General features: G+C 47.9%; 1 protein-coding gene across 2 annotated transcripts in view; it reads left to right on the top strand.

Moving 5' to 3' along the window:
* Positions 1-23,241, top strand: part of ca14 (carbonic anhydrase XIV) — a 115,398-nt gene that overhangs the window by 77,609 nt on the left and 14,548 nt on the right. For both annotated transcript variants that reach the window (XM_067392393.1, XM_067392403.1), the window contains 2 exons: positions 16,286-16,309; positions 16,487-16,571. In XM_067392393.1, the coding sequence (XP_067248494.1) occupies positions 16,286-16,309; positions 16,487-16,571 (109 nt within the window). The remainder of the gene's footprint in view (positions 1-16,285; positions 16,310-16,486; positions 16,572-23,241) is intronic.

Below are 23,241 nucleotides of genomic sequence, written 5' to 3'. Positions count from 1 at the left end.
TTTTCCTCCCATGTGGCACAGATTGGTTATGACAAACGAACGTGAATGAAGCAGGAAAAAAGTACATGGATTCCGATATTCTCTGATCGATTTCAGGCCTCATTCATATGTGGAAATAAATCTGATATGAATTGGATATGTGCATTTGCGTCTGCCACAGAATCTACAGAACACACCATAAATCTACCATGGTTAGGCGGTACAATGGCTATGTTGTACAAGTTTGTAGCTCTCAGAAAATTACGAGTTTACACATTGTAATTGCAAGTTCTACAAGCATGTGAAGGCTCTTTACAGTTCAGAATCATTATGGTAATTACGACATGACGTGAATGCAGCATTAGTAATAGTATTTGCCTGAATTCTTGTTCATTGTTCGTTGTCATGGTTTCTGATTAGTTAACAAGTCAAGTCAAGTCAAATTTATTTATATAGCGCTTTTACAATTGGTAATTGTTTCAAAGCAGCTTTACATATTAGAAGCACAGAAAAAAGGGAAATGGTTAAAAATAAGCTGTACAAACAAGTGTGGTAATATGTAACATATACAAGATGGTGCTACATTAAGCCAATGTCGGCTGACTCCCAGGGGTGGAAAAAACCCCCTAGGAGAAAAACCCAGCGTGCTAGCACTGGGAAAAAAGTCCTAGGAGGGAAAAAAACCTTTGGAAGATATATATAATATATGTAAATGGACAGAGGTGGAAGTAACGAATTACAACTACTCACGTTACTGTAATTAAGTAGTTTTTTCGGGTTTTTGTACTTTTTTGAGTACATTTTTTAATCTGTAATTTTACTTGTACTTAAGAACAAATTAAGCTTAGAAATCTACTTCGCTACTTGTAAAATCACATTCCGTTACTGAGTATGCCAACAATTTGAATTAGCCTAATATTGAAACCATATGGCTCTGCTTTGACCAGCATATCGGTAGCCAATAAAGTTATCCGATCGTAAACGGACCAATGAAAACCCTGAAATTTTACCAGCGGCGCGTTCTCATCTCTCATCTCCCCGACGCCTCCTCCTCCTGTCACTCATTTCAGTTACAGCGCAGGATTGCAGGTATTGCGCATAATTTTAATCATACCCGCAGGTTTGTGTTTGTGGAGAGCGCATTCATGTAATGGCCGAAAACGACGCGAGCTCTCAAATAAACAAGTGAACTGCCTCTCCACTGAGCGCGCGCTCTGTTTCATGAGTTCACACTTACAAATAATCAGACAGTAAATAGTATGCGTATTTGGCGTGCTGTCCGAGGAGAGGGCTCCGAGCTCGGTATTTTGGCCCGAACCCATGTACTCCCCCAAAAATTGCAAACCAATGCAGGAACTCCTCCTCCCCCCCCCCCCCTCTGGTTAGTATTCTGGAAAGTAACCAGTGCAAGTGTGAGGAGACGGGGTGGTGGAGGGATGCTGTCAAACTGTCGCGGAATATAGGTGTGTCGACCATTTGTTATATATATGCTTTCACTCGTGCTGATTGGGTAGATATGTTGATTACTGATTGCTGACAGCTGGCTGAGATGACGTGGTGATTAGTCAGATTATTTGAACGTTGCTCCTCCCGAATTTTGTTAATAAAACATCATTTCACGAGTTCACACTTACAAATAATCAGATAGTAAATAGTATGCGTATTTGGCGTGCTGTCCGAGGAGAGGGCTCCGAGCTCGGTATTTTGGCCCGAACCCATGTACTCCCCCAAAAATTGCAAACCAATGCAGGACAGCAGCCGGAACATCATTGATGACCCCCAAAATTGCCTTGCTTAGGCTGAATGCGCTGTTAGGGTTAGTAAAGGACCGGTAGATTTCTCGTCATATGGATGAAGACATTAGACAGCGCTGAGCTCCTGCGGGAGCCGAGGCGGCATCACTGCTGCGGCAGTGGAGATATTAGCCAGAATAACTGAGCTCCTGTGGGAGCCGAGGCGACATCACTGCTGCGGCAGTGGAGATATTAGCCAGAATAACTGAGCTCCTGCGGGAGCCGAGGCGACATCACTGCTGCGGCAGTGGAAGAATTAGCCAGAACTGAGCTCCTGCAGGAGCCGAGGCGACATCACTGCTGCGGCAGTGGAGGAAATAGCCAGAAGACCTGAGCTCCTGCGGGAGCCGAGGTGACAACACTGCTGCGGCAGTGGAGGAATTAGCCAGAACTGAGCTCCTGCGGGAGCCGAGGCGACATCACTGCTGCGGCAGTGGAGAAATTGGCTTGAAGAACTGAGCTCCTGCGGGAGCTGAGGCGACATCACTGCTGCTGCAGTGGAGAGAAAAGCCAGAATAACTGAGCTCCTGCGGGAGCCAAGGTGACATCACTGCTGCTGCAATGATAGAAAATTTTCGTTATATTGGAATGATGGTATTGGTTGAGTTGGATATGGTGGCTTGCGGGTATGTGTGAGAGAATGAGCTGGAGCTGAAACTAACCGATAGGTGTTCGTTGGGCTTCTTTAATATGGAAGCGATTAGATCGGATGTAGTTCTTAAGCTTCCAGTGACCAAATGTTTGAATCTGATGCTGGGAGTGGCCTTTTTGGGTGGCTGTAGTTGCTGCTCCTATGCAGAATGGATTGTAGGGTTCTAGGGGAGGCAGCTTGAAGAATGAAGTCGAGAGAGGTGTCAAGGAGAGTTTTTTGTGGGTGGTTTATGGAAATATCAGCTCAGAATAAGGTACCGGGGTTGAGAATGCGTCCACCTCTGGTGACAACAGCTTGAATTTCTAAGAGGATCTGATGTTGTTGGCAACATGGTTTGGTTCCAGGGCTGTAGCATTTGGTGGGATGGGCATCAGTGTAGTAGACAGGGTGAACTGCGTTTGCTTGTGGGACAGAGCAAGGAGGAAGAAAGGCCGGGACCGAGGCCGTTAGCGGAGGCAGCCTCACGCTTGGTCGGCCCCTGGAGCCAGGGGACGGATGAGGAGGTTAGAAAAGAGGGAAACTGAGAAAGGGAAATTGAGGCATCTGGGCCTACACCGTTAACGGAGGCAGCTTCACGCTCGGGTTTGCCCCTAGAGCCTGGGAAGGAACAGGGTGGTTAGAAAAGGAAGGAAGGGAAAGTAGGACGTCTAGGCCTGTGCCGATAGCGGAGGCAGCCTCACGCTCGGTCGGCCCCTGGAGCCAGGGGAGGGATGAGGAGGTTAGAAAAGAGGGAAACTGAGAAAGGGAAATTGGGGTGTCCGGGCCTGCACCGTTAGCAGAGGCAGCCTCTTGCTCGGGTTGGCCGCTGGAGCCTGGGAAGGAACAGGGTGGTTAGAAAAAGAGGGAAGCTGGGGAAAATAGGACGTCTAGACCTGCGGCGATAGCGGAGGCAGCCTCACGCTAAGGTCCGTAGCTGACACTGTAGACCAAAGACAAAAGAGGTAGGGTGAAAGATGGCGGGATGAAATGGTTTAGACAGCTGAGCTTGCTTCACTAGAGAGGCATCCTCATGTTTGGAGTGAAGGCGTTCACCAAGAGGGGCAGGCATCTTTGGATGGAGTGCGGCGCCGGTGAAAGCCGCAATGTGTGGCTAAGCAGAGGGAGGAAAGTAGGGAATCTGGGGCACGGTCCAGGCTTGTTGCTGCTGCTGCGGCCTGACGCTTGTTTCTAGCACATTAATTGAAGATACAAGAGTGAGGAGATGTAAGATGAAAGAGTGGCCTTGTGGAATTACTCACATCATGAAGTTTAAGTAGCTGATCGAAGATAGTCCAAACTGTTCTAAACAGGAATTACTGTTTAGGAAGGTGGAAGCGAACAAATATCCTATTGATTCCTTATGCCGTGAGGCCTAGATATTAGCTGTATTCTAGTTAAGGCCCAGAAATTCAATGGACGTGGCTGGACCCATCGTTTTATCTGGGGCGATTGGAAACCTGAGCTCAGCGAAACTGACAATGGTTTGATACTGTAAAAGACAGTACTGTTGAACTGTCATTGTTTGATGTTGAAAGATCATCAAACAGCAAAGTACAATATGATTTAGATGATCCTTTGTTCTTTAACTGTTGCTGGTCTGTCACAAGCACATTTATTTAGTAAAGATCAAAAGAGAATCATTTGTAAAAGACAGAGCTTTGCATACAAGTGTGCACCTTGAATTTATTTTAATTGTGTTCAACAATCACTAAAATTTTACCATGAACACACTGCTTGTATGACATTGTTCATTTATATTTATTTATGTTGGTTTCTTTTCTATCCAGACCTGGAAATTACTCAAATTCCATACTTCCAAACTGCAACGTAATAGTTTATTCATTGGTTATCTGTCTGGTTTGTTAAGTTACTTACAAATTATGCTCGTTATAAAACAGATACAGATGAAAGGGGAATGGTAAGATTTATTTAAATGCATCAAAATAATGATTTGAAAATAATTTTTCCTACCAGTCTCTGCGTCTCCAATATTGAAGCAGTGGTTATACTTAAACAGAAATACATATTATGACTTAGTTTCTAAGCGATTTTGATAAATCGCTGGGCAGCGAGGACAATAAGTTAAGAGTTTCAATGATTCTGTATGCATGTAATATTAACGTCATACGTGCATCAGCTGATTGCTTGTTTAAACCACAATCGTGCCGTAATTTAGAACGGCAAACTTTACAGAAAAGTTTAAAACGTGGATTCCCTCGATCAACATTGATACAGATGGCATAACTGTAGAAATTAATTCAGTGACAGAAAACGAGAAGGATTTTAACTGTGCTTTTGCTGGGTTGAGCCGATGGGGTGGAAAGTGTCAGCTGGCTTGGACTGATATCTGCGCTGCGGCGTGGCTTTGCTGAAAGGCCTGCTGCGGCGGCCTGATGCTGGAGGAAGGCCCGTTTCTTCACGGGAAGAGGCGAAATTGCCCGAGACTCGAGCTTGGTGCTCGACTGCCTTGTTGTCCATTTCTTTATGGCAGGAAAGATAGACTGGGCAGAACTAGGAAAATACACGGAAGGAAATCACGGATGTTTCGACCGCAGTGACGAAAGTCGGTCTTGGCATGCGGGGACCGTTTTGTTTGGGCTGAAGTGCCCCCGAGATGAATCGGCGGCGGTGTAATTGCTCATAGTAAGGCCAGAGGATTGTGGCAAAGATACCTTGTGGACGAAAGATTATTCATCGGACACACAGCGATTAATTTCGGACACGGTGGGAACTAGGGCGGGTCAGATGCTGTCAAACTGTCGCGGAATATAGGTGAGTCGACCATTTGTTATATATATGCTTTCACTCGTGCTGATTGGGTAGATATGTTGATTACTGATTGCTGACAGCTGGCTGAGATGACGTGGTGATTAGTCAGATTATTTGAACGTTGCTCCTCCCGAATTTTGTTAATAAAATATCATGTAGTGTGCAATCGCGAATCTCTGCGTGCTCTGAAATTAAACGTTGTCAAAAGTTATCAAACAATAATAATAGACTTCCATGCCTGGCCGATGAAAATGCTACAGTCTCAACAAACAAAGGTGGATCTTTAATTTCTTTACAATGTAGCCTAGATGTATGTTTCCGAATGGGGCATTTATATGATTTTTACATAAATAACCTAGTCTGTGTAACTGCATCACTATATACAGACATTATAAGTCAAACCATTCTGATGTTCTTTTTATCTAAATAATATATTATATGGCTCTTAAAAGGGTTAGTTTAACCAAAAAATTAAATTTCTGTCATTAATTACTCACCCTCATGTCATTTCAAACCCGTAAGACCTTAATTCATCTTCAGAACACAAATGAAGATATTTTTGATAAAATCCGCTTTCTGACCCCAGACTGCAACGCAATTGCAACTTTTGCAGGCCCAGAAAGATAGTAAAGACATTGTTAAAATAGCCCATGTGACTACAGTGGTTCAACCTTAATGTTATAAAGCGACCAGAATACTTTTTGTGTGCAAAAAAACAAAAATAACGACTTTATTAAACAATTTCCTCTCTCCGTGTCACTCTCTGACGGTGTTCGTGTGAGCACCACAGCACATGCATGTGATGCTGACACAGAATCCCGCCAATAAAATGAGCTGACTGTGTTTACTATGTCAACAGTGTCAGAGACTGACATGGAAGAGAATAAAATAAATTGTTGAATAAAGTGGGTTTTTTTGTTTATTTTGTGCACAAAAAGTATTCCGGTCGATTCATAACATTAGGGTTGACCCATTCTTGTCACATGACTGTTTTAACTATGTCTTTACTACCTTTCTGGGCCATAAAAAGTGGTAATAACATTGCAGTCTATGGAGGGTCAGAAAGCGCTCAAATTTCATCAAAAAGATCTGAATTTGTGTTCTGAAGATGAACGAAGGTCTTATGAATTTGGAACAACACGAGAGTGAGTAATTAATGACAGAATTTTCATTTTTGGGTGAACTAACCCTTTAAGATACAGCGCATATAAAAATTCAGTGTTGTTATATTTCATATACCCCAGCTGAATTGAGGTAATTTGTTTTTGTTCCTATTTTATTACTGACTGTTTTCTTGTCTTTTTTTGTAAATTCAATTCAGTTTGAAATCAAGCTTTCTTGTGCTGCATGTGAGCTATTGCAATAAAGTTACCCTACTGTAAAGACACAAATACACAGAGTGAGCAAATATTTAAGTGAGATTATTGTAACGGTAATTGATCAATGTTATTGGTATTTAAAATGATACTGAATATTGATAATTTGTATTGTATTGAAGTTAGAAATTCCAGTATTGTGACTACTTCATGCACTTCATGAATAAGGTGAAAGTGCTTTGTTAAAAAGTAGCTATTTTCTACTGATTGATTGAATATTGTTGGGCAATTCATTAAATATCGCCAGCTAAAAAGTAACTAGTAATTTTAGTACTTTGAGTAGTTTTTGAGAAGAGTAATTTGTACTTTTACTCGAGTACTTTTTTGACACCAGTACTTTTACTTGTAATTGAGTATTATTTCAGCAATGTAACAGTACTTGTACTTGAGTAAAAATTTTTAGTACTCTTTCCACCACTGTAAATGGATATGGAGATCAAAATCTGAATTATACATTTTTATTATAGAGATTAAAAATAGATTATATATAAATATATGTAAGCGGATACGGAGATTAAAAATCTGAATTATAGATGCAGCCAGAACTGGATCTGTAGGCCCATTGTCTCCTGGGCTACGTTGTAGTCAGGTCCAGACACAGGTTCTCCATCTGATCTGGATACGGCCTGGATCCAGCACCCGGCAAACCTCAGGATAAGCAGAGAGACAGATATTAGCGTAGATACCATTCTTATTCTGATGTACAGGTATATCTAGTGTTATAGGAAATGTTCTCGGTTCCGGCCGACCTAATTATTGCAGTGTAACAATCCTTTAACGGATTTGAAAAATTTTAATGTATTGATAATGTGTTATGTGTATGCAAGAGCAAAGAGATGTGTTTTTAGTCTAGATTTAAACTGACAGAGTGTGTCTGCTTCCCAAATAATGCTAGGAAGATTGTTCCATAGTTTAGGTGCTAAATAGGAAAAGAATCTGCCGCCTTCAGTTGATTTTGATATTCTGGGTATTATCAACTGGCCTGAATTCTGAGATCGCAATAAACGTGGAGGACTATAATGCATTAAGAGCTCACTTAGGTACTGGGCAGCTAAACCATTTAGAGCTTTATAAGTAATTAACAAGATTTTAAAATCTATACGATGTTTAATAGGGAGCCAATGTAATGTTGACAGAACTGGGCTAATATGGTCATACTTTCTGGTTCTAGTAAGAACTCTAGCTGCCGCATTTTGGACCAACTGTAGTCTGTTTAAAAGCCGAGCAGAACAACCACCCAGTAGAGCGTTACAATAATCTAGTCTTGAGGTCATGAATGCATGAACAAACTGTTCATGCCTGTACCTTGTGTGTCGCTATAGTTACCCTCATTAGTTACCATGACATCATATCACCAACACCTGTCCCTTATCAGCCCATTGTTAACGTGTCTATTTAAACCTTTATGCTTCATTTGTTGTTTGTTGGTCGATGCGTTTGTGAGTATGTTCTTGTCGTTGCTCTCGTCAGCTGTCTGTGAATGGATTACCTTTTGTTATTAAACGTTGGTGCTTGCATTTGGATTCTCACTCTGTTTCATGCCTGCGCATTCGTAACAGATCGACCAACCAAACCATGAATCCAGCAGCACAAATTTTGCGTCTCCGTCAAGGAGATTTGTCTATTGAGGATTACGTGAGGGACTTTGTAGAGGTGGCTCACTTGACTCGTATGGACAATTTATGCTTAATGATATTCTTTCGAGGAGGGTTATCTGAGTCACTCAAATCTTTTGTGCCATTGCATCACCCTAGCTGGACTCTTGAATATTATATTGACTTGGCATTACGGTTGAGCGGCTCGGCATTTACTGTCGGGGTCGTGGAAGAGCAATGTCACGTGGCCGCTGATCACCCAGAGCAACGTCACGCCTTCGCTGATCACCCAGAGCAATGTCACGCCTTCGCTGATCACCCAGAGCAATGTCACGTCGCCGCTGATCGCCCAGAGCAACGTCACGCCTTCGCTGATCACCCAGAGCAATGTCACGTCGACGCTGATCGCCCAGAGCAACGTCACGCCTTCGCTGATCGCCCAGAGCAATGTCACGTCGACGCTGATCGCCCAGAGCAACGTCACGCCTTCGCTGATCGCCCAGAGCCACGTCCTGTCTCCGCTGATCGCCCAGAGCCACGTCTTGTCATCGCTGATCGCCCAGAGCCACGTCCTGTCTCCGCTGATCGCCCAGAGACACGGCACGTTTGTGAAGCTGTCCGGGAGTGGAGAGGGTTGCTGTCTAGTGTGAACGACCCACCGTTGACTTCCCACACTGGCTGTTTTGCATTCAAGTCCAGGCCCGCCGGATGCTACACACTCAAGTCCAGGCCCGCTGGTCGCTACGCACTCAAGTCCAGGCCCGCCGGTCGCTACGCACTCAAGTCTAGGCCCGCCGGTCGCTACGCACTCAAGTCCAGGCCCGCCGGTCGCTACGCACTCAAGTCCAGGCCCGCCGGTCGCTACGCACTCAAGTCCAGGCCCGCCGGTCGCTACGCACTCAAGTCCAGGCCCGCCGGTCGCTACGCACTCAAGTCCAGGCCCGCCGGTCGCTACGCACTCAAGTCCAGGCCCGCCGGTCGCTACGCACTCAAGTCCAGGCCCGCCGGTCGCTACGCACTCAAGTCCAGGCCCGCCGGTCGCTACGCACTCAAGTCCAGGCCCGCCGGTCGCTACGCACTCAAGTCCAGGCCCGCCGGTCGCTACGCACTCAAGTCCAGGCCCGCCGGTCGCTACGCACTCAAGTCCAGGCCCGCCGGTCGCTACGCACTCAAGTCCAGGCCCGCCGGTCGCTACGCACTCAAGTCCAGGCCCGCCGGTCGCTACGCACTCAAGTCCAGGCCCGCCGGTCGCTACGCACTCAAGTCCAGGCCCGCCGGTCGCTACGCACTCAAGTCCAGGCCCGCCGGTCGCTATGCACTCAATTTCAGGCCCGCCGGTCGCTACGCACTCAAGTCCAGGCCTGCTGGTCACTACGCACTTGGTCCGGTCTGTGCCATCTTGGCCGCCTACTCAGCTGGCGCCGCTCCGGCCACCTTTACTGCCTGTTTTGCTTCGGCTCCCTTTGACACTTGTGTTTCTGGTCCTTCCTCAACTCCATGGTCCAGGCCCTCCGTCTCGCCTCGGAGTTTGCCTCCGCTCCACAGCTCTCCTGGATCTTTTGTTTGTAGGTGCGTCTGGAAGCCGCACCTTTGAGGGGGGGCTATGTCAGGATCCCGGTGTTTTGTGTTTTGTAGGACTTTTCTGTTGAAGTGTAATCGGTTTTCTTTGTTTCAATCTTTATTTCCTGTGTTTTGGTTTCTGTTTTGCCTGTACCTTGTGTGTCGCTATAGTTACCCTCATTAGTTACCATGACATCATATCACCAACACCCGTCCCTTATCAGCCCATTGTTAACGTGTCTATTTAAACCTTTATGCTTCATTTGTTGTTTGTTGGTCGATGCGTTTGTGAGTATGTTCTTGTCGTTGCTCTCGTCAGCTGTCTGTGAATGGATTACCTTTTGTTATTAAACGTTGGTGCTTGCATTTGGATTCATGCCTGCGCATTCGTAACAGTATCAAAGAGCACACCCAGGTTCCTAACTGAGGACGAAGGTTTAATGGAGCACCCGTCAAATGTTAGAGAGTATTCAAGGTTTTTTCGTGAGGAAGTTTTTGGTCCAAAGATTAGGATATCAGTTTTTTCTGAATTTAATAATAAGAAATTTCTTGTCATCCAGTTTTTAATGTCAGCTATGCATTCTGTTAGTTTTGTGAATTTGTAGGCTTCGTCAGGGCGCGAGGAAATATAGAGCTGAGTATCGTCAGCGTAGCAGTGAAAACTAACACCATGCTTCCTAATTATCTCTCCTAAGGGCAGCATGTACAGAGTGAAAAGCAACATAGTAAAGAGTACAGAGTAAACACATGAGTACAGAGTAAACACATGATCCCTGTTCTGTTTATTATCATTCTGTAATACAACTAATGTTCTTATGTGTAGGAAGGAAGGGGACAGGGTCGGCGTTCAACTGCTGACTGAGCTTTATTTCAAGAATTAGAAACATCCAACAAAAACTGTGCAAGGCACAACAGCAAATAAAATAATCCACAAAGGGCTTCACTCCAGTCACGGCATATACAATCCACAAAGGGCTTCACTCCTGGTCACGGCTGTACAATCCACAATGGGCTTCACTCCAGTTAGTCGTGCACCAGCTGCTCAGTCAGCAGTTCCCCTCTCTCTCCCCGACTCCTGCTTCTCGCGGCATTTTAACCTGTCTCCGCGCCAATTACTGAAATGAGAAACAGGTGTTCGTGATTTACATTTAACTCGCTCACTCACCAAAGATCTCCCGATGCTCTCTCCCGCCGCAGACCTCGCTGAACCACGCCCCCCTCGCCACATACCCCCACCGCCCGACTCAGGCCGGGGAGCCGTCTGGCCTACAGCCCCCCCCCCCATTTCTGGAGAGGAAATCGGCCACAGCCATCTGAACACCCGGCCTGTGGACCACCTTGAACTTAAAAGGCTGTAATGCCAGATACCAACGAGTGATCCGCGCATTGGTATCCTTCATGCGGTGGAGCCACTGCAGGGGAGCGTGGTCCGAACAGAGAGTGAATTCCCATCCCAGGAGATAATAGCGGAGGGTGAGGATGGCCCATCTAATAGCCAAACACTCTTTCTCAACGGTGCTGTACTTAGCTTCTCTCTTTGAGAGCTTACGGCTAATGTACAGCACCGGCCGTTCCTCACCCTCTATCTCCTGGGACAGGACAGCACCCAGCCCCCTGTCCGACGCGTCAGTCTGCAACAGAAAAGGGAGAGAAAAATCAGGAGAGTGAAGCAATGGCCCGCCACATAGAGCAGCCTTCACCTGGGTGAAGGCCTGCTGGCACAGCTCCGTCCACTGGACCGTATCTGGCGCATCCTTTTTGGTTAGATCAGTCAACGAGCTGGTGAGGGCCGAATAATTAGGAACAAACCTCCTATAATATCCCGCCAGCCCGAGGAACTGTCTAACCTCCTTTTTGGTCTTGGGGCGCGGACAGGTCGCAATCGCTGCCGTCTTATCAATTTGGGGACGCACCTGTCCATGCCCCAAGTGGAAGCCCAGATACCTTACTTCCACGCGCCCAATCGCACACTTCTTCGGGTTGGCCGTGAGCCCGGCTCCCCTCAGCGATCTCAGGACGGCCCTCAAATGCTGCATATGCCGCTGCCAGTCATTACTGAAGATAATAATATCGTCCAGATAGGCAGCAGCATATGCACCATGGGGCCGCAAAATTTTATCCATGAGACGCTGAAAGGTAGCCGGTGCCCCGAACAACCCGAACGGAAGGGTGACGAATTGGTGTAATCCAAACGGCGTCGTGAAAGCCGTCTTTTCTTTGGATAATGGCGACAAGGGGATCTGCCAATACCCTTTCGTTAAGTCCAGTGTTGAATAAAATCGAGCCGTACCTAGCCGGTCAAGCAACTCGTCCACCCGAGGCATTGGATACGCGTCGAATTTCGACACTGCGTTCACCTTGCGATAGTCCACACAGAACCGAACTGAACCGTCCGTCTTGGGAACCAAAACTATCGGGCTCGCCCAGTTACTGCTGGACTCTTCTATTACTCCCATTTCAAGCATAGCTTCTAATTCTGCCTGAACTACATTTTTCTTGTGTTCAGGCAATCTATACGGCCGGCTGCGAACCACCACGCCCGGCTCTGTCTCGATGTGGTGCTGAATGAGGTTTGTACGGCCCGGTAGGGGAGAAAACACGTCTGCAAACTCTGCTTGTAACTTGGATAAATCAGTGAGCTGTGAGGGCGAGAGGTGATCTCCCCCTGGGGCCAGAGCGAGGGACTGTTTTTTGACATTCGCCTCTGGCCCGAGATCATCCTCTCCGCTAATCACCGTCGCCAGCATCACTGATTCCGCCTCATTCCATTTTTTAAGGAGATTGAGGTGGTAAATCTGACGTGCTCCTCTCCTATCGGAACGCACAACCTCATAATCGAGCTCACCGACTTGCCGTGTCACCACAAACGGTCCTTGCCACTTTGCAAGTAATTTCGAGCTTGAAGTGGGAAGCAATACAAGTACTTTATCTCCCGGTGAAAATTTGTGCAAGTTAGCTCCCCTGTTATACAGCTGGCTCTGTCTGTGCTGGGCTTGTAACAAATTCTCCATAGACAGCCGCCCCAACGTGTGGAGTTTTGCTCTCAAGTCCAGCACATACTGAATTTCATTTTTGGCCTGAGATGGTCCGTCCTCCCAAGTCTCTCTTAGGACGTCTAATACCCCCCGGGGCTGGCGTCCAAAGAGAAGCTCGAAGGGGGAAAACCCCGTGGAGGCTTGCGGGACCTCTCGCACTGCAAATAACAGAGGTTCTAACCACTTATCCCAATTTTTGGCGTCCTCTTGAACGAATTTACGAATCATGGATTTAAGCGTGCGATTAAACCGTTCGACCAGGCCGTCCGTTTGTGGGTGAAAGACGCTGGTACGCACGGATTTAATGCCCAACAATTCGTAAAGTTCGCGTAACGTGCGTGACATAAACGCCGTGCCTTGATCAGTGAGGATTTCTTTCGGAACCCCCACTCGGGAGATTAAACTAAACAGTGCATCCGCAACACTCTTAGCAGAAATGTTGCGGAGTGGCACTGCTTCAGGATATCGCGTTGCATAATCCACAATGACTAATGCAAAGCGATGCCCTCTTGCTGATCGCTCTAATGGCCCGATGAGGTCCATACCAATTCTTTCGAAGGGGACCTGCATTAATGGGAGGGGGCGCAACGGCGCTTTTGGGGTGGCCGGTGGGTTAACCAACTGACATTCCCGACAAGACGCGCACCACCTGCGCACATTCTCGTGAATGCCCGGCCAAAAGAATCGGGTCATGAGACGATTTAGTGTTGCCGTTTGTCCTAAATGCCCAGCCATCGGATTAGAATGAGCCGCGTGGAAAAGCATTTCCCTGCGGCTCCTTGGAACTAATAATTGGGTTGTATCTTCTTTTGTCTGAGTGTCTTGGGTCACTCGATACAACCTATCTTTTATGATCGCAAAATACGGATAAGAAAGTGGACGCCCAGGCTGGAGAGGCTGACCATCGATGGTGCTGACCTTTTCAAACGCGTTTTTTAGCGTCTCATCGTGAGACTGTTCCAGGGGAAGGTCATCGCGATCCGAAAGAATAAGTCTTCCAATTTCGCTCTGTTCCCCTGAAGCTGAACTCACCGGTCCCTGATCAGTCTCTCCCGCCTGCACTCGCACCTCCTTATCCCGCGATTTTTCCCCCCAAGAGGCATCCGAGCATAAACACCACAATAATTTATTAAATGCTGGCCAATTCGTCCCCAAAATTATCGGATGCCGGAGGTGCGGATTAACTGCCACCTCCACACTATGCTTTTGACCCCTAAATTGAATAATGACGAGCACTAACGGATATTTCACCACATCCCCGTGCACACACCTCACCTTAACCAAGCGGCCTGTATCCAATGCCCCGGACGAAATCAGGCTTTGATGCACTGAGGTTTGGTTACATCCTGAGTCCACCAAAGCCTGATAGGTACCCCCCTTGACACTCACAGGTATTTGGTACTCACCAGCTTGACCGGGGGCAGCCTGCGGATCGTCCGGGACCCGGATCAACGTCCCAACCTCCATCACTGGACACCTGTCCACAAAGTGCTCCGGGTCCCCGCAACGCCAACAGGCCGGCCCAGACCTGCCCGCCGCTCTTGTGGCAGGAGAGAGGGGAGAAGCAGGAGCGGAGTCCGGCCCGGCAGCAGGGAGTCCCGCCCCTCTTGGTCCATAATACGGGCCCTGTTCCGTTCCGCCCTGCCCCCGGGGCGGAACACGTGGTGGGCCGGGCGGACGAGACCTGGGTAGAGGGACAGGTTTAGAGAGAGAGGGGGATTAAAAGAAGGAGAGAGAGAGGCGGATGGTAGGGGTTCGCCGACCCCTTGGCACGCCACCATGTGGTCCTCCGCCAGTTCGATGGCTGAGTCCAGCGACGTGGGGCGGTGGCACTGGACCCACTCGGCTGTTTTCTTGGGGAGCCGAGTAATAAACTGCTCCAGTACCACACGATCGATAATCCGGTCCACGTCGCTTCCCTCAGCCAGTAGCCATTTGCGGCACGAGTCCCGGAGCTGTTGGGCCAACACGAAGGGCCGGCCGGACTCACCCAGGTCCAGGGAGCGGAAGCGTTGACGATGTTGCTCTGGGGTCCGGCCGACCCGCTGAACGATGGCCCGCCGAAGGTCGTCAAAGACCAGGAGGTTCTCTGCTGGCAGCTGCTGCGCCGCCACCTGCGATTCCCCCGAGAGGAGGGGGACCAGCCTCATGGCCCATTGGTCCCGCGGCCAGCCACTTGCCTCGGCTGACCGCTCAAACAAATCGAGGAAGGCCTCGGGGTCGTCCGACGGCCCCATTTTGTTCAATGGCAGGTGGGTAGGCGCCGCCGGCTGCCCGATGGTCTCCTGGTGAACCTCCCGGTCAATCCAGCTCCGGAACCTCTCGCGGTCCTCCTGCTGGGCCTGCACGATGGCTTGGAAGCGACGTTCTTGGTCGGTGCGCAGGTCCAGCAGGGCTCGATGTTGTTCCTGATGCAGGACCGCGAGGGACGCGATGACTTCCGCAAATGTCGACGGGGAGGACGAAGATTGCATGGCAGCGGCCACCCAGCTTCCTTCCCGGGTTTCGGCACCAGTGTAATACAACTAATGTTCTTATGTGTAGGAAGGAAGGGGACAGGGTCGGCGTTCAACTGCTGACTGAGCTTTATTTCAAGAATTAGAAACGTCCAACAAAAACTGTGCAAGGCACAACAGCAAATAAAATAATCCACAAAGGGCTTCACTCCAGTCACGGCATATACAATCCACAAAGGGCTTCACTCCTGGTCACGGCTGTACAATCCACAATGGGCTTCACTCCAGTTAGTCGTGCACCAGCTGCTCAGTCAGCAGTTCCCCTCTCTCTCCCCGACTCCTGCTTCTCGCGGCGTTTTAACCTGTCTCCGCGCCAATTACTGAAATGAGAAACAGGTGTTCGTGATTTACATTTAACTCGCTCACTCACCAAAGATCTCCCGATGCTCTCTCCCGCCGCAGACCTCGCTGAACCACGCCCCCCTCGCCACACATTCCTTGTGCATTTAAGCCCTCAGTTATCCTCAGTTCATGGTCTCATGTTAACCTTATGTCTAGTGTGCTGTCGCTCTCTGTGATTATTAAACATAGTATCTCTTTGTTCATTCTGCATCACTCCTCTGTTTGTTAGATATACTGAAACCTGTGACACTATTCTGCATATATCTACTGGAGTGCCACATTCTGCTATAGCACATGCAGGAACCTACAATGTTTGGTTTCAACAATGTCAAACTATGTGAAATTATAAGTGAACTTACAACTTAAATTTCAGTTTGTTTCACACACAGTGCTATTATATGAATCGCAAAGACTTGGAATTTACAGACTGATTCTGGAGTCTTTTCCTTTTTAAACCTGACATACTATGAACAGTATTTGCATAGAAAAGAGCAACTTAAAGATTCTTCAAAAATTTGCCATTTTATGTTCCACCAAAATAACAGCATACCATTTTGTTATAACATATGGATGAGTAAATGATGACAGAATAGGTTTGTCATTGAAAAGATATGAATATTTCTTTAAAAAATTAGCATTGTGCTTGAGCTGTATCTAATTCGTCTTTGTTTCACTGTTCCTCTCCCCAGTCTCAGTTAAAATTTATACTGCAGGTGAGAAACATTTTATATTATATTATTATATTAACTATTATTGTCTAAACATTCATTATTATTTGTTAAAATGTTGTTTTTATCTTTTCAGTCAGCTCTCAAAAAATATATTTATGCCAAATTTTGCTCAATTATTACAGTTCTGGTGAGAAATGTAACATTTTGTCTCTGTCTCAGGTGAAATCACAGCGATTGTGATCGGGTCTCTGTGCGGATGTATAGGTCTGGCTGTTATCATCTACTTCATTGTGAAAACTATTCGGTAAAAATTTTTAACAATCCACATATATCTTGTGAGCAGGTTAGAGACATATATTTTTTTTTTACAACTGTATAATCTGAGCATAATTCCTCAAATAACTTCCTGCTTTTTAATCTTATCTTAAATTCAGTTTACTGTTCATAATGGCATTTAAGTCACTAAACAACAAGATTATTGTTTTCCAATGCTATAGTGTATGTCTTCTTGGTAATGGTAATGTTATTGAATCAAGGTTACACTATGATGTTGATTCTTCATCACTGCTGTTTAATCAACATGAAAATTAACAAAATGAATCACTAGTAACCCACATAGCAATTTTTTTTCTGGCCTAGCTCCGGCCCATACTGCTCCTTTCCCACGGCCCACAAACTGCAAAAAAAGACGGCCCAGATCTTGATTAAAGACAAGGGCCATGGCCCAAGTCTCAGCTGATTACTAACCCATAACTGGCCCTGCACTGGGCCTAAATAGGTTTTAGTGTTGTACCGATTTTCAGCCTTAAGTAAACCAGAAACTCCAAAACTGAGCCAAACCTGAGCCTTATCTACAATGTAAAAAACAAACAAACAAAAAAAGTCAATGACTGTCAGCTACAGCTGCCAAGCAAAGGCTCTGTATCTGAACAGACAGTTGTTGAAAGTCTTTTGAGACAGGATCAGCCCTGCAGGACTTGAGACCCTGGGGTTGAATCCGTGTCCAGAATATAAAATTTGATAAATGTGTGTGGAGAGGACCATCCTGCCACAGCACAAACATCTTGCAAGGATGCACCCCTAGCAAGAGCTTTGAAAGACACAACACTCCTAGTGGAGTGGGCCCTAACTCTCTAGGGGCTAAGCCATTCCGCGCGCCTCATAGGAGAGGGAGATCATGTCCATGATTAAATGCAAGATACACTGCTTGGTGATCACATTCACTCTATTGCGACCTCCAAAGCAGACCAGAAGCTAAGAGGGCTCATGCCACTTGCCTGAGCGGTAGACGTAGACCCTCAAATCACATAACGGACATAACAGATGCAGACCACTGGCTCACTGCAAGACCACGGGCTGACCAGCTATGATACAAAGGGCCATATTTGAACAATCTAAGCACATGGTCTGAAGCGCATGGCGCAGGTGCACTTAGGGCATGTTTTGCTAGTTTAATGACAAAAAAAAGGTTGGTGTACCAGGCACATGGTCCAAAAGTGTTGTATGTAGTCTCTTAATGAGTCATAAATGTGTTTTGGACATACAGTTTAAATACATTTGTGTATTGCCATGATTGGTCAAATAATTAGCCAATTTAATTCGTCATTACTGCAAATAAGTAATTATGATACATGCAACTCGCTACTGTTCAGATGCTCTTGCTTACAGCTCCGCGCTTTGCTCTATTGCTTTTATATTTTATCTCCTAATTTTAACTACAGAAAATCAACACAGTGCTCAAACAACAAATCTTGGCACCAACAAACTTTTTAACTGGAAGAACTGCTACAAAAAACGGGAATTTTTATCCAACCAGCCTCCCACTGATGGCAGCCATCAGCTTACATTCCGGAGAAGGGAAAACACAGCTGCCTACATCCAAAAGGATTAGAAATAATATGACTCCTCTGGAAAACAGATTTGAAGTGTTAATGAATGTGGGTGAGGAATCTCCAGACGTGATGAATTTGGATGAGGAATCCCCAAACATGATCGGACACAGATCAATTCAGCCAACAGCTAACACCGATGCTAACTGCCACTCAAGTTCGAGCAGAGAGCGGCACTCAGCTCTTAGAGCAGCCGAGCCCAGGACTCTGATAGTGGGTGACTCTATTATCAGAAACATTAGCAGCAGAGATACAACTACATGCTGCCTTCCACAACCAACAGTTTCTGATGTAAACAGGGAACTTAAGAGCATTCTGATGAAATATAAGACTGCAAATCGACTAATCATTCATGTGGGGAAGAATGATATTCAGAAGGAGCAGTCAGAACTCCTTAAAAGCAATTTCAATGAACTTTTTGAAATGCTTAGAAGACTAAAAGTTCAGTCATTCATCAGTGGACCAATCCCAGCAAGAAGAACAAATCTATTTACACGGTTGCTTGGGCTTAACACATGGCTGCAAAAAAACTGCAACTTAAAGGGACTGAATTTCATCAACAATTTCAATCTTTTCTGCAGTCAGAGACAAATGTTCACACATGATGGCCTACACCCAAACAAATTGGGCTCAAGAGTGCTAAAGGACAATATCTACTTCTGCCTCCATCGTCCTTCAGCAGTGTGTGCAAAATCGACTCAACCAGAATGACACAAACACACCTGGACAGAGTACAACTGACCACAGGACTTCATTTCAGCACCTGAATGGACATGCGGTTGACACATCCCACAAGGTCAATGATAAAACCACGCAGCCACAACAACCACTGCTCACGGACACAATCCTGACTAAGCCCTGCCCACAGAGCTCACCAATAGACAGTGACGTGTTAGAACTGCTCCAAGATTCAGCACCCAAGGACGACTTTTGGGAAAACAGCCAGGGAAGCCAGGACAACATATTACGGCCTCTGGTAACACCAGAGCAATTCGGTGGTGGTAGTAGCGGGCTCATGGGTTAGAGCAGGCTCGTGGGCTGGAGAAGAGTTTGAAGCGGGCTCGTTGGCTGGAGCGGAGTTTGAAGCTAGCTCGTGGGCTGGAGCGGAGTCTGGAACTGACTCAGGCTCTGGTGCAAAGTCTGGAGCTGACTCGTGCTCTGTTGCAGAATCTGGAGCTGATTTGGGCTCTGGTGCAGAGTCTGGAGATGACTCTGGCACTGGAGCGGGCTCGTGGAATACTGAATTGTGCTCGTGGAGGACTAGAGCGGGCTCGTGGAGGATTGGAGCATGCTCGTGGAGAACTGGAGCTGGCTCGTGGAGAACTGGAGCTAGCTCGTGGAGAACTGAAGCTGGCTCGTGGAGAACTGGAGCTGACTTGTGGAGAACTGGAGCTGACTCGTGGAGAGCTGGAGCGGGCTCATGGAGAACTGGACTCCAGGACATCCCCTCATATTCAATCAATATGCCTATTGGCACCAGTGTGGGTAAAGATTCCTGTCATACCACCATAGCTATGACATTGTTAAACAGAAAGCAAACTGAATCCTGTAGGCTTTTCTTACAGTATTCATAACCCACTGAGAGACATTTGGCAGTAGCTGACTGTAAGACTCTAGCCAGCAATACTTCCTCCAACCACTAGGAGTCATACTCCTGCCATGACCAGGGGGCAACCACTGGCAAGAACTCTCACTGTTGATGATTTCACCTGTGTAGAGCCCTATTTAACTCTCTGGAGTCGGGTAACGCGCTGGCGCCTTTTGCGATATTTTTTTTCACATTGCAGCAAAACAGACAGTAAAATACTCTGTCATTTTTTGTCACAGAGACATAAGTAATATATCATTTGAAACTATAAAATATCTTCTTTTATTTTTATAAACTCAGACTAAAAACAAAATGTTGTGCTTTTTGCAAAATAAAGAAAACGAACATGATGCTGTTATGATATAGACACGGAGGCAGAGATAACAGCAATCCAGGTGAGTTTATTGGAACAATATGTGGTACACAGAGTGATAATGGCTGTTATCAGGTTCTTGAGAGATGAATATAAAGTAATACTGTCCTTGTGTGGTTTGTGGATCCAGGAGTTGAGCTGAGATGGAGGGAGACGTTGGAGACACTCACACACACAGAAGGGTAAGCACACGAAGGGACCAGGAGACGAAGGAGATGAAGGAGATCGCTGGAGCAGGTAAGTATGTTGAAGGGGAGTCCTTAAGGTAAGCATATACATGGCGTAGTGCAAACGAGACCGGACAGTGAGTGTGTGTGAGAGTGGTGGCTTTGTAGTGCTGGTGATTGCAGAGTGAATGAGGTGCAGGTGGCGGTGATTAATAAGCTGGTGATTGAGTGCGTGGGTACTGTGGTGAGGTGGAGCCTGGCGTGTCTGTGACAGTACCCCCCCTCCCACGGCCCGCTCCTGAGGGCCGCGGACCCCGACGTCGTGGTGGTCTTCCCCTGGGTCGCGGGGCAGGTCTGTCTGGATGGTTGGTATGGAAGTTCTGTAACAGAAGAGGATCAAGGATATCATTCCTGGGAACCCATGAGCGTTCTTCGGGACCATAGTCCTCCCAGTCCACGAGGTACTCGAGTTTACCACCACGGCGCCGGGAATCCAAGATCTCGTGGACCACGTAGGCTGTGCCGTCCTCTAGGAGAAGTGGAAGGGGGGCTCGGCGGCTCCCACGTCACGCGCTGTGGAGGGAACAACAGAAGGGTGGTGAGGTTTGAGTAGAGACACGTGAAATGTAGGATGGATTCTACTATACTGTGCCGGGAGTTGGAGACGATAGGTGACGGGGTTGATCTGCCGAAGGATGGTGAACGGGCCAATGAAGCGGGGACTCAGCTTTTTGCAGGGCAGACGCATCCTGATGTCCCGGGTGGACAGCCAGACCTTCTGCCCCGGCTGGTAGACAGGAGCCTCGGAGCGTCGAAGGTCGGCTGCCATCTTGCGTCTGCGCAGGGCCCTCTGCAGCTGGTGGTGAGCTGAGTCCCACACCCTCTCGCTCTCCCGGAACCAGTAGTCGACTGCCGGAACGTTGGAGGGTTCCCCGTCCCAGGGGAACATCGGGGGTTGGTAGCCGAGTACGCACTGGAAGGGTGTTAGTCCCGTTGAGGCTTGGCGGAGAGAGTTTTGTGCGTACTCGGCCCAACCCAGGTACTGGTTCCAGGAGTTCTGGTGGCCGTGACAGAAGGTACGCAGGAAGCGGCCGATCTCCTGGATCTTTCGTTCCGTCTGCCCGTTCGACTGAGGATGGTATCCAGACGATAGGCTGACGGTCACACCCAGGAGGGAGAAGAAGGCTTTCCAGACGTGTGAGACAAACTGGGGTCCTCTGTCGGAGACGATGTCTTCAGGTAATCCATAATAGCGAAAAACATGATTAAACATTAGTTCTGCGGTGGCCATGGCGGTAGGTAGACCCTCCAGGGGTATCAGACGGCAGGACTTTGAGAAGCGGTCCACCACCACCAGGATGCATGTGTGACCGTCAGACTCGGGGAGATCGGTGACGAAGTCCACTCCCAGGTGTGACCAGGGTCTCTCAGGAACGGGCAGAGGAAAGAGCTTGCCGGTGGGAAGATGGCGTGGGCTCTTGGAGATGGCACACTCCCTGCAGCCCTGCACGTACCTCCTGACGTCGTTGGCCATGTTGGGCCACCAGAAGCGTTGTTTGAGCAACGAGAGGGTCTCCTTGACCCCCGGGTGACCAGTGCCAAGTGAAGAGTGAACGTTGTGCAGGAGTGGAGTGCGACGTGCCCGTGTGATGTACTGCAAGCCCGGTGGGCAACCCGGCGGAGTGCGTGTGGAGGCATTGGCGGAGGGAATGGTTTCTTCGGACCACTGGATGGGGCTCACGAAGATGGACTCCGGCAGAATAGTATCAGGTTTTTCGGGCTTTTCCTCAGGAGCATAGAGGCGAGATAAGGCGTCAGCCTTCGTATTCTTAGAACCAGGACGGTAGGAGATGGAGAAGTTGAATCTAGAGAAGAACATAGCCCAGCGAGCTTGGCGAGGGTTGAGTCTCTTTGCGGCCTTCAGATATTCGAGGTTCTTGTGATCAGTGAGGACTTGAAATGGGTGAGTAGCTCCCTCCAACCAATGCCTCCACTCCTCAAGGGCAAGCTTGACGGCCAGGAGTTCGCGGTCACCGATGTCGTAGTTGACCTCCGCCGGGTTGAGCTTGCGGGAGAAGAAGGCGCATGGATGGAGTCTACTTGGTGTCCCCTGCTGCTGTGAAAGGACCGCTCCCACTCCGGTGGTAGATGCGTCCACCTCTACTATGAACGGGAGGTCCGGGTTAGGGTGGACGAGGAGGGGAGCGGTGGTGAAGGCCTTCTTCAGGGTCTCAAAGGCGTCGGTGGCTAATGGAGACCAGGACAGAGACTTGGGCTGGTGACGGAGGAGGTTGGTGAGTGGACTGACGATTGTGCTGTAGTTTTTGATGAACCGGCGATAGAAATTGGAGAAACCTAGGAATCTTTGGAGTTCTTTGATGGTGGTAGGAGTGGGCCAGGACTGTATGGCGGAGACCTTCCCCTCGTCCATCCGGATGCCACTGTGATCAATCACGTACCCCAGGAACTGGACGGAGGGTTGGTGGAATGAGCATTTTTCAGCCTTGAGGAAGAGATGGAACTGCCGTAAGCGCTGGAGGACCTCCGCAACGTGGTGGCGATGTTCTGCCAAGCTCCGGGAGTAGATGAGGATGTCATCTATATAAACCAGAACGGACTTATGGAGAAACTCCCGGAGCACCTCGTGGATGAAATCCTGGAATACGGAGGGGCGTTGACCAGGCCATACGGCATCACGAGGTACTCGTAGTGTCCAGTGGGCGTGACGAAGGCGGTCTTCCACTCGTCCCCCTCACGTATCCGGATGAGGTTATACGCGCTGCGGAGGTCCAACTTGGTGAACACAGTGGCACCGCGGAGATGTTCCAGGGCCGCTGGGACGAGGGGAAGTGGATATCGGAACTTGATGGTGATCTTGTTGAGTGCACGGTAATCGATGCAGGGCCTCAAGCCTCCGTCCTTCTTTGCCACGAAGAAGAAGCTTGAAGCAGCAGGGG

Source organism: Chanodichthys erythropterus, chromosome 2, assembly GCF_024489055.1.
Source record: "Chanodichthys erythropterus isolate Z2021 chromosome 2, ASM2448905v1, whole genome shotgun sequence".
Classification (NCBI taxonomy): Eukaryota; Metazoa; Chordata; class Actinopteri; order Cypriniformes; family Xenocyprididae; genus Chanodichthys; species Chanodichthys erythropterus.
The sequence above is the reverse complement of the archived record's forward strand: the minus strand, read 5'-3'. Positions and strand labels throughout refer to the sequence as shown.